The sequence below is a fragment of the Dryobates pubescens genome, chromosome 1 (genome assembly GCF_014839835.1).
Source record: "Dryobates pubescens isolate bDryPub1 chromosome 1, bDryPub1.pri, whole genome shotgun sequence".
Taxonomy (NCBI): Eukaryota; Metazoa; Chordata; class Aves; order Piciformes; family Picidae; genus Dryobates; species Dryobates pubescens.
Window position 1 is genome coordinate 32,850,942 of NC_071612.1, and position 12,036 is coordinate 32,862,977.

The following is a 12,036-nucleotide window of genomic DNA, read 5'->3' on the forward strand; positions in this document are numbered from 1 at the left end:
GGACAACTAAATTTAGATTGCTGGTGGTCAGCACAACAGAACAACAGCACAACAGAACAACAGCACAACAGAAGCTGGAGGGCATAGCTTTCTGAAGAATAAGCTTTAATTCTTTGTTCTCAAATTGGTATCTTCTGAGAGCCTGTTTGTGCCTGAAAATTTTCATTACTTGGGGTAAATTTTCACATTGCTTTCAGTGACCTGTGTTCAATTTTGTTTACCAGACTTGTTGCAAATGGCATTTCTATATGCAGTCAGACCTTTAATAGACATTAGGGCTTTGTGGCTGAAGAACAGCTGCACACTGCTGTTTACCTGGAGCATATTTCAGACTACTCACCCATGTCTTCTGTGACACAGGATATTAGGGTTGGAAGGGGCCTCACTTTATTTTATTAACAATGCTGTCTGAAAATAATGAGCTCTGGTGTTAGAGGGGCACACCATTTTTGTCAGCAACTCTTGGTCTCTATTTGGAAAACTAAAAAATATTCCTGTGTGGCTAAGGTCTAGATTTGGTCCTCAAGGATATGGTGTGGTAGTGGCACTGGTAAAGGCAGATCACGGGATCACAGGATGTCAGGGGTTGGAAGTGACCTCTGGAGATCATTGAGTCCAACCCCGCTGTCAGAGCAGGATGACAGAATCCAGCACAGGTCACACAGGAGCACATCCAGACAGGGCTGGAAAGTCTCCAGAGAAGGAGACTCCACAACCTCTGTGGGCAGCTTGTTCCAGTGCTCTGGGACCCTCACAGTGGAGAAGTTCCTCCTCCTGTTGAGGTGGAACCTCCTGTGCTGTAGTTTCTATCCATTGCCCCTTGTCCTATCCCAGGGTGTAACTGAGCAGAGCCTGTCCCCTCCCTCTTGACCCCCAGCCCTCAGATATTTATAAGCATTTATTAGATCCCCTCCCAGTCTTCTCTTCTCCAGACTGAACAGCCCCAGGTCTCTCAGCCTCTACCTCATAAGGCAGTGCTTCAGTCCCTTCATAATCCTCATAGCCCTCTGTTGGACTCTCTGCAGTAGATCCCTGCCATGTCCCTTTTTTTTGTCCCAGTTGGGTACAGCTTTTGGCTTCTTGGGAGCATACCAGTGCAGTCCTGAGCTGAGCCAAGCCTGAACTTTCCTTAATAATTAACTTCTGTGAACTTCCAGGTGCTCAGGGTGAGCTCCAGCATTCCATATACTCAGTAGTTTCATGTACAAGCAGAAGCTCTTTTTATGACAGAAATGAGCTTCCTCACACTCTATATTCAGTAGTTTCATTTGTGAGTAGAAGCTCTTTTTATGACAGAAATGAGCTCCAGCATTCTGTATACTCAGTCATTTCTTTTATGAGTAGAAGCTCTTTTTATGACAGAAATGAGCTCCAGCGTTCTCTATATTCAGTAGTTTCATGTTTGAGTAGAGACTCTATTTTATGACAGAAATGAGCTCCAGCATTCTGTATACTCAGTCATTTCTTTTATGAGTAGAAGCTCTTTTTATGACAGAAATGAGCTCCAGCATTCTCTATATTCAGTAGTTTCATGTTTGAGTAGAGACTCTATTTTATGACAGAAATGAGCTCCACCACTCTCTATATTCAGTAGTTCTATATACAAGTAGAAGCTCTGTTTTTTTATGACAGAAATGAGCTCCAGCATTTTGTGTATTCTGTAGATTCATTTATGAGTAGAAGCTCCTTTGTTTATGACAGAAATGAGCTCCATCACTCTCTATATTTGGTAGTTTCATTTATGAGCAGAAGCTTTTTTATGGCATAAATGAGCTCCAGCGCTCTGTGTATTTGGTAGTTCCATTTATGAGTAGAAGCCCATTTTATGACTGCAATCTCCATCTCTTGGGATCTTCCAGAGGTACTGTAATGATTTATTCCTCTCATTTTCACAGGAGCTGATGTTCAATGGCTAGAAACAGAGCTGACCAGTGGCTGAGATGAACATGACTACTATCCTACAGGAGATTTTGATTAAAAGATCCCAGCAGAAGAAGAGGACTTCGCCCTTAAACTACAAAGAGAGGCTGTTTGTCCTCACAAAGTCTATGCTAACGTATTACGAAGGTCGAGCAGAGGTAGGAGATAGATTGATACTCCAGAGAGCCTTTATTCCTTTCTGCTTTTGTCTGCTGATGGCTTTTTTCCTGCTCTGTCTCATACTGCCAGGAGGGGATGGGGGCAAAGGCCATGGGTGGCAATGAAAATGAGCAGTATGCCCAGGTGGCCAAGAAGGCCAATGGCATCCTGGCCTGCATCAGGAGCAGTGTGGCCAGCAGGAGCAGGGAAGTCATTGTGCCCTGTACTCAGCACTGTTTAGACCACACCTTGAGTCCTGTGTCCAGTTCTGGGCTCCTCAGTTTAGGAAGGATGTTGAGATGCTGGAAGGTGTCCAGAGAAGGGCAGTGAGTCTGGGGAGGGGTTTGGAGCACAGCCCTGTGAGGGAGAGGCTGAGGGAGCTGGGGTTGCTTAGCCTGGAGAAGAGGAAGCTCAGGGGAGACCTTCTTGCTGTCCACAACTACCTGAAGGGAGGTTGTAGCCGGGTGGGGGTTGGTCTCTTCTCCCAGGCAACCAGCACCAGAACAAGAGGACACAGTCTCAAGCTGTGCCAGGGGAGGTTTAGGCTGGATGTTAGGAAGAAATTCTTCCCAGCAAGAGAGATTTGCCATTGGAATATGCTGCCCAGGGAGGTGGTGGAGTCACCATCACTGGAAGTGTTTAAGAAGAGACTGGATGAGGCACTTAGTGCCATGGTTTAGTTGATTAGATGGTGTTGGGTGATAGGTTGGACTTAGTGATCTCAAAGGTCTTTTCCAACCTGGTTAATTCTATTCTAGTTCTCTTTTTCCCTACTTATAATGCAGATTGACAGAGGTGTCAGAGGCTCTGGAGTCTCCTTCTCTGGAGACTTTCAAGCCCCATCTGGATGTGCTCCTGTGTGACCTGAGCTAGATTCTATGGTCCTGCTCTGGCAGCGGGGTTGGACTCGATGATCTCTTTGGGTCCCTTCCAACCTCTAACATCCTGTGATCCTGTCTTATCTCTATGAAAGATGGGGGTACAGGAGAGCTAAGGCTTGCTAAGCATTTTTGTCTGCCAGAGCTTCTGCTAACTCTCTGAAATGCTTTGCTGCTTATCCTCTGCCAGCATATGTTCACATCAACTGGAAATTTAGCCAGCAGGTTTTGCAGAGCCACTTGTATCACCCTCAAAGAAGTTACCACTTCCAGCTTTCCCGTTCAAGCTTCCCCATTTTGCCTTCAGGTTAATGTTCTCCAGCTAAAATATCTTACCAGCTGGGTCTTACCTGGTGAATCAGTCTGAGAGGCAGGTTTAAACTGTCGGTTTTATTTGCAGTGAGGTAGAACAGAGCTGCCCACAGTGACCTCAGCTGTGGAAGCAGGAACTTCTTCAAACTTTGCAGCCTAAGATAAGGACAGATGAGATGAAAATCAGCATTGCACCTGTGCCAGCCCAGCAGTTTGCTGCTGAAGCAGGCAGGATCATCTCATCCCTGTCCTAGTCTTGCAGGCTTCCCCCATCTACTTGAATGGATCTTTGTGCTTCTTGGGAGTGCATCCTGCTCTGAAAATATTTGCTAATCAGCAGAAAGACATTTGATCCAGTTTGGTTTTGCTGGAATAGTGTTCTGCTGGGTTAGCAAGATGCGTTAGCTCAGTGCAGGATCTAACAAGTGCCAGAGGTGGTGCGAGGTGGTGGAGGAGGACAGGATGCTCTGACTGTTGACATCAGCAGGTTGCTAGACTGGCTCAGCAGTAGCACATTGCTTGCCAACCTCAAACACTTTTCACCCTCCCTTCCATTTTAGATTCTTTAAAATATTAATCAGCTTTTCATTTTATTAACAATGCTGTCTGAAAATAATGAGCTCTGGTGTTAGAGGGGCACACCATTTTTGTCAGCAACTCTTGGTCTCTATTTGGAAAACCAAAATATATTCCTGTGTGGCTAAGGTCTAGATTTGGCCCTCAAGGATATGGTGTGGTAGTGGCACTGGTAAAGGTAGATCACAGGATGTTAGGGGTTGGAAGTAACCTCTAGAAATCATTGAGTCCAACCTCCCTGCCAGAGCAAGATGATAGAATCCAGCACAGATCACACAGGAGCACATCCAGACAGGGCTGGAAAGTCTCCAGAGAGGGAGACTCCACAACCTCTGTGGGCAGCTTGTTCCAGTGCTCTGTGACCTTCACAGTGGAGAGGTTCCTCCTCCTGTTGAGGTGGAACCTCCTGTGCTGTAGTTCCTATCCATTGCCCCTTGACCTATCCCAGGGTGAAACTGAGCAGAGCCTGTCCATTCCCTTTTGACAGCTCAGATATTTATAAACATTTATTAGATCCCCTCCCAGACTTCTCCAGACTGAACAGCCCCAGGTCCTTCAGGCAGTGCTCCAGTCCCTTCATCATCCTGTAGCCCTGTGTTGGACTCTCTCCAGCAGATCCCTGTCCCTCTTGAACTGGGGAGCCCAAAACTGGATGCGGTATTCCATGTAAGGTCTCACCAGGACAGAGTAGAGGGGGAGGAGAACCTCCCTTGATGTGCTGGACACACTCTTCTTAATGCACCCCAGGATCATATTGGCCTTGGCCACCAGGGCACATTGCTGCCCCATGGATAACTTGTGATCCACCAGGACTCCCAGGTCCTTCTCCACAGGGCTGTTCTCCAGCAGATCACCTCCTAACCTGTACTGTTGCAGTTTATTCTTCCTTTCCAGATGTGTGTGTATTTGGTTGGTTGGTTGGGTTGGCTATGGGTTTTTTGGTGGTGTTTTTGTTTTTTAAATCAATTATGGTGACCCTACATTTGTGTTTACCATAATACAGTTGTATATTCTGACTGAAGTAATTTATCTAAAAAGAAAATAATCAATAATTAGAGATTAAAATAATTCTGGCCACTCTTGAGTAGTTGCTGTATTGCTGAAATAAATATGACTGCCCTGTATGCTGATGGGATTCAGAGATACAGCAGATGAAAAGATAGGTACAGAATGATCTCATTTTAATCTTGGCAATGCTCGGTGTCCAGATTGGTAAGATAAGCACAGAGACCCCATGCCAAGAGGATTTCACACCCTCATTTTAATCACACAACTGCAGCAGCAGTCTGCCAAGGGTGGCTGAGTTCTGCTTCTTTAGTCAAGAGTGTGAATCCTACTGTGGTAGCTGGCCAAAATGGAGTATTTTCTTAGGGTTTTGGTGTCTTTGAGGGGTTGTTTTGGGTTGTGCTGGGTTTTAGTTGGTTGCTTGGTGGTTGCTGGGGGTTTGTGTGTGCATGTGTGTTTTGTTTGGTTGGTTTGGTCTGAGTTTGTTTTGTTTTTAGTTTGGGTTGGTTGGTTTTGTGTTTTCCATTTTGCCTTCAACAAAAATTCAGAGAGAGTTAAAACCAAAAAAAGAAGCCCTGTTTTGTGGCCACATGAATAGTCACACCAGAATCAGGGAAGTCATTCTGCCCTGTGCTCAGCACTGGTTAGGCCACACCATGAGTCCCATGTCCAGTTCTGGGCCCCTCAGTTTAAGAAAGATGTTGAGATGCTGGAAGGTGTCCAGAGAAGGGCAACAAAGCTGGGGAGGGGTCTGGAGCACAGCCCTGTGAGGAGAGGCTGAGGGAGCTGGGGTTGCTTAGCCTGGACAAGAGGAAGCTCAGGGGAGACCTTCTTGCTGTCTACAACTCCCTGAAGGGAAGTTGTAGCCAGGTGGGGGTTGGTCTCTTCTCCCAGGCAAGCAGCACCAGAACAAGAGGACAGAGTCTCAAGCTGTGCCATGGGGAGGTTTAGGCTGGATGTTAGGAAGAAGTTCATCCCAAAAAGAGAGATTGTCCATTGGAATGTGCTGCCCAGGCAGGTGGTGGAGTCACCATCCCTGGAGGTGTTTAAGAAGAGACTGGATGAGGCACTTGGTGCCATGGTTTAGTTGATTAGATGGTGATGGGTGATAAGTTGGACTTGATGATCTCTGAGGTCTTTTCCAACCTGGTTAATTCTGTATTCTGTAAACACACCGTTTGTTTTCAAAATCGAACTGAAATGAAATCCTGTTCAGCAGTTGAGTCAATACTCACAGCATGGGCAAGTTGGGATTGTAAATAAGGTAACAGTATTAGCTGCTCAGCGTGGCTGGTGGCAGAAGTGGAACATTTATGACACCAGAAAGCAGCCAACCATAACAAATGTTGGTCTTGTGAATCTGAGATTTTCACTGACCCTCTTCTGTGCAGGTGGTGGTTGGGGCTTGCATGCTTCTTAACCAGAAACTGCACATTGTGGAAGTGCTCTTCTCTATCTTTTTTTTTTTTGTTTTTGGGGTCCTGTCCCTTGACAAAATGCCACGTACCTCCTTGGAACAATAAAGAATCATTTCATAAGCATAGCTACTTGCAGCAGGGTAAAACCTTGTTTAAACTTGCCCATAACTTGTTCAAATCTTTTTACATGCGCTTCCAAGCAGCTCAGGCACCCTGTGATGGCACAAAGTGCCTACAGTGGAGCTGGAGCTGCCATGGGAATGAGGAATGCAGCTTTGGCACTTAGAAACATTGGTGGGTTGAAGGTCATGGAGGGTGAGTCCTGGAACAGGCTGCCCTGGGGGGTTGTGGAGTGTCCGTCTCTGGAGATATTCAAAACTCATCTGGATGTGTTCCTGTGTGATCTGGTGTAGGTGCTCCTGCTCTGGCAGGGGGATTGGACTTGGATGATCTTTTGAGGTCCCTTCCAGCCCCTGAAATTCTGGGATTCTGTGAAAGCTCAGTGTGCTGCTTGAAGTAGGCCTCTCCTCATTTTCCTGAACTCTTTTCTTCTGAGAAATCAGAAGAATCCATATCTGGGGGGAATTAAAAAGCAAAGTTAAAGAATCTTGAAATAAACCTGCTTGTCTGGGGGTGGGGGTGTGGAATCAGCAATGTTTAATCACAGAATGATAGGGGTTGGAAGGGACCGCTGGAGATCACCTAGTTGAACCTCTCTGCCAGAGCAGGTTCACCTAGAGCAGGTTGCTCAGGGTAATTAAAAAAAACCCAACCAAAAACCCAAAACCAAACTAAAAACAAAACCCAAACCAAAAAAACCCCAAACCAACCAACCAACCAAAAAACCCCAAAACCACACGAACACACCCCCCCCCCCAAAAAAAACCCCAAACCCCACACAACCCCCCCCAAACAAACCCCCCCAAACAAAAAGAACCCAAATGGACAAACCAAGTAATTTGGAATGTTTTGGGTTTGGTGTTGGCTTATTTTATTTTTTGTTTTCCACCAGCAGAATTTTAGCTGAAGTTTTAGTATGAGATTTTTGTCCAAAGCTGTTAATTTCATCTTGAAGGGAATGCACATCTGAAATCTGAGGCATTTGTGGAAATGGCTTCACATGTCCATGGCCTTAGGTATGAGGACAGACTGAGGGAGTTGGGGCTGTTCTGTCTGGAGAAGAGAAGGCTCCCAGGAGACCTAATTGTGGCCTTCCAGTATCTGAAGGGGGCTACAAGAAAGCTGGGGAGGCACTTTTTAGGGTGTCAGGGAATGATAGGACTGGGGGGAATGGAACAAAACTAGAAATGGGTAGATTCAGATTGGATGTTAGGAAGAAGTTCTTCCCCATGAGGGTGGTGAGAGACTGACACAGGTTGCCCAGGGAGGTGGTGGAAGCCTCATCCCTGGAGGTTTTTGCAGCCAGGCTGGATGCAGCTCTGGGCAACCTGGTGTAGTGTGAGGTGTCACTGCCCATGGCAGGGGGGTTGGAACTGGATGATCCTTGAGGTCCCTTCCAACCCTAACAATTGATTCTATGATTCTATGTTTTGGCCATTTTCTGTCAAAAGTGGCCTCCTACATCCAATATTCAGTTTAAAATGCTCTGGGGTTTATATTCAAAGGTGTGGTGCATTCACCTTTTCAGATGACTGTGTATGGAAAATCAAACCTTGGTGTCTGCCCAGGGGTCTACCTTATCACTGAAGCTGGAAATACTTCAGTAAATATCAGCTGAGCTGTTTTAATGAAAAGGAAAATCCTCACATTATCAGTGTGCTTGGTGGCTGGTGTCTCACAGTGCAAGTACACCACACACTTATTTGCAGAGTGGCTTAGCTGCTGCTAAGAGAATGTTTAACCAGAGAATGGCTTAGGTTGGAGGAGACCTTAGAGATCATCTGCTCCAACCTCCTGCCATGGGCAGGGACACGTCTCAACTGGACTCGCCTAGTCAAGGCCTCATCCAACCTGGCCTTGAACACCCCCAGGGAGAAGGCATCCACAAAATTCCTGGGCAGCCTGTTCCAGAGTCTCACTACCCTTACACTGGATCTTCCTAAGATCCAATCTAAACCTACTCTCCATCATCTTCAAACCATTCCCCTTGTCCTATATTTAGACACCCTTAGGAAAAGGCCCTCTGCAACCCTCCCTTCAGGTACTGGAAGGCAGCTCTAAGGTCCCCCCAGAGTCTTCACTTCTCTAGGCTGAACAACTCCAGCTCCCTCAGCCTGTCCTCACAGCAGAGGTGTTGCAGCCCTATCTTTACTCATATGTGAGCCAGCCAGCAAGAGAGACCACAGAGAAACAGCATTCAATCTACTGCATACAGCAGAGTTCCACCAAGTCCTCTTGGTTTATCCTCTTTCTCCTTATGTGGCAATAAATTGTTTCTAGGTTGTGAATTCATTCTCAGTGAATGGTCTGGAATGTCTCTGTCCTGGGAGACCTCTCCTATGAGGCCTTAGGTATGGGGACAGACTGAGGGAGTTGGGGCTGTTCAGTCTGGAGAAGAGAAGGCTCCTGGGTGACCTAATTGTGGCCTTCCAGTATCTGAAGGGGGCTACGAGAAAGCTGGGGAGGGACTTCTGAGGGTGTCAGGGAGTAATAGGACTGCAGGGAATGGAAATAATAATAGAAAGGAGTAGATTGAGATTGGATGTCAGGAAGAAGTTCTTCCCCATGAGGGTGGTGAGACACTGGCACAGGTTGCCCAGGGAAGTGGTGGAAGCCTCATCCCTGGAGGTTTTTATGTCCAGGCTGGATGTGGCTGTGAGCAACCTGCTGTAGTGTGAGGTGTCCCTGCCCATGGCAGGGGGGCTGGAACTAAATGATCCTTGAGGTCCCTTCCAACCCTAACAATTCTATCATTAAGGTGATCTGATGGCCCTAACTGGAGCAGGCTCACTGCTGTGCTGCACAGTAGCCACAACAGCAGGGAGCATGTACTTCACACAAGATTTACATAGAATACATAGAATACATAGAATAAACCAGGTTGGAAGAGACCTTCAAGATCATCACGTCCAACCCATCAACCAATCCAACTCCGCCCAAGCAACTAACCCACAGCACCAAGCACCCCGTCAAGTCTTCTCCTAAAAACCTCCAGTGATGGTGACTCCACCACCTCCCCAGGCAGCCCATTCCAATGTGCAATCACTCTTTCTGTATAGAACTTTTTTCTAACATCCAGCCTGTATCTCCCCTGGCGCAGCCTGAGACTGTGTCCTCTTGTTCTGGTACTGCTTGCCTGGGAGAAGAGACCAACATCCGTCTGTCTACAACCTCCCTTCAGGTAGTTGTAGAGAGTAATAAGGTCACCCCTCAGTCTCCTCTTCTCCAGGCTAAGCAACCCCAGCTCCCTCAGCCTCTCCTCGTAGGGCTTATGTTCCAAACCCCTCACCAACTTTGTTGCTCTTCTCTGGACTCGTTCCAGCAAGTCAACATCCTTCCTAAACTGAGGGGCCCAGAACTGGACACAGTACTCGAGGTGCGGCCTAACCAGTGCAGTGTACAGGGGCAGAATGACCTCCCTGCTCCTGCTGGCCACACTGTTCCTGATGCAGGCCAGGATGCCATTGGCCCTCTTAGCTGCCTGGGCACACTGCAGGCTCATGTTCAGTCTACCGTCGACCAGCACCCCCAGGTCCCTCTCAGCCTGACTGCTCTCCAGCCACTCTGACCCCAGCCTGTAGCTCTGCATGGGGTTGCATGGGGTTTAATTAGCTGCTATCGACAGAGCATCTCCCTTGAACTGAAAGTGCTACCAGGGTAGAGTTTTTTTGCTCTGGGTGGTATTTTAGGTATTGGAAATTATTTGAGATGAAGGCAAGGTAATCACTGTATGTGTTAGAGTGCTTCTCCTGGCTGGGATGGGTGAGAGGAGCTGGTTTGTGCATGTGAGATGTCCTGCTAGTTTTGTTAGCTAGGAGAAAAATCACTTTGAGGTTTGTTTGAGTGCAGTTCTTCTACAGGGCTGGCACTGATCTACTTACCACTTTATAAATTGTTCTCCCTGTGTGGACTGTCAGCAACCTTATAATTATTGGAGCTGTGGAGCATTGCCTTTCACCGTGGTATTTTGCTTTCTCACCTTGCTTAGCAGTGACACTCTTCAGTTGGAGAGTGTGCTGATGTGTGAGGTTTGATTGCTGTCCTCCCACACTCAGGACTGCATCCTTACATTAACCTCTCCAGCCCTGAGCGACTTGCACTGACCTTGACTATGAAGCTAATGAATATGAGCTCCTGGAATTGCTTTAAGCTTTAGCATTGCTGTTGTTTGCTCCTGCCTGCTGCATGGGTCACAGTTTACAGCAGTAAAAGGTTGGGTTTGGGTTTTATTTTTTCAAAGACAGTGGCTAAATCCTGGTCCCCATGCCTGTGCTTGAGTGAATGGGGATCTGTGGCATTAAAGGGAGGACAAAAATGGGGGAGAGTCTCTGCTGCGTATCCTGTTAGCTCTGGAGGGACTGCACAGAGAATGTTAGGGGAGGCACAGCACTTAGCTATTTATTAGTATGCAGAAGCCTTTTACTGCCACAGAGAAGGTAAATAATAGAATCATAGAATCAGCCAGGTTGGAAAATACCTCAAAGATCACCAAGTCCAACCTATTACCTAACACCTTCTGACAACTAAACCATGGCTTCAAGTGCCACATCCAACCGTTTTTCAACACCTCTGGGGACGGTGACTCCACCGCCTCCCTGGGCAGCACATTCCAATGGCCAATCTCTCTTTCTGGGAAGAATTTCTTCCTAACATCCAGCCTAAACCTCCCCTGGCACAGCTTGAGACTGTGTCCTCTTGTTCTGGTGCTGCTTACCTGGGAGAAGAGACCAATCCCCACCTGGCTGCAACCTCCCTTCAGGTAGTTGTAGACAGCAAGAAGGTCTCCCCTGAGCCTCCTCTTCTCCAGGCTAAGCAACCCCAGCTCCCTCAGCCTCTCCTCGTAGGGCTGTGCTCCAGACCCCTCCCCAGCTTTGTTGCCCTTCTCTGGACACCTTCCAGCATCTCAATGTCCTTCTTAAACTGAGGGGCCCAGAACTGGACACAGGACTCAAGGTATGGTCTAACCAGTGCTGAGTACAGGGCACAATGACTTCCCTGCTCCTGCTGGCCACACTATTTCTGGTGCAGGCCAAGATTAGCCCCAGAGGCAAAACGTTGAAGTCTAATTTAGAAGATTACTTTTGTAGAGTGAAGTAGAAGGCAACTTTCTGATGAGCTGGTCCAGGGGAGGTGCACAGTGCTCTTACCTTCACTGGTCTGACCCATCAGGGTCAGACTTGTGTGAAACTGTTTTGTGTCAACAGAAGAACTGTTACAACTAACAAACACCCCTTCCCCCTCCCCCCACCCAAGAATTTATTTGAAAAAGAAAAAGGAGGCAGGAAAACCATCCCCAAAACACCTTGAGCAGTCTTGGGAGTGGCTGATTTTGAAAGGCTCTTCCTGAGGGGGAAAAAAGGAAAAATTCTTCTTCTGCAGGAGATGTATTTTTCTGTTGTAATTTGAATAGAGGGGAGACAGAAGCTACTGAAATTACCAGGGTGGTATTTTAAGGAAGGAGAATTAACTTTCAAAGCTCTAGGGCCCATTCAAGCTGCAGGTGTCAGAGACTACAGCTGGGCTGGCCAGACTCGCCTCTGAGAGGACTTCACAGAAAAGCAGGAAGAGAACATCTGTGTCTGAAGGAATCTGAAGCTGTCTGCTAATTATTTTGAGAAGCGATAGGTAGTAGGTGATTTAGGGCCTGA

General features: G+C 47.2%; 1 protein-coding gene across 1 annotated transcript in view; it reads left to right on the forward strand.

Annotated features, from left to right (window-relative positions):
* Window positions 1-1,901: 1,901 nt before the first annotated feature.
* TEC (tec protein tyrosine kinase) overlaps window positions 1,902-12,036 on the forward strand; it is a 39,906-nt gene continuing 29,771 nt past the window's right edge. Inside the window, exon 1 of the mRNA XM_009899270.2 lies at window positions 1,902-2,078. Coding sequence (XP_009897572.2) covers window positions 1,941-2,078 — 138 coding nt within the window. The 5' untranslated portion in view covers window positions 1,902-1,940. The remainder of the gene's footprint in view (window positions 2,079-12,036) is intronic.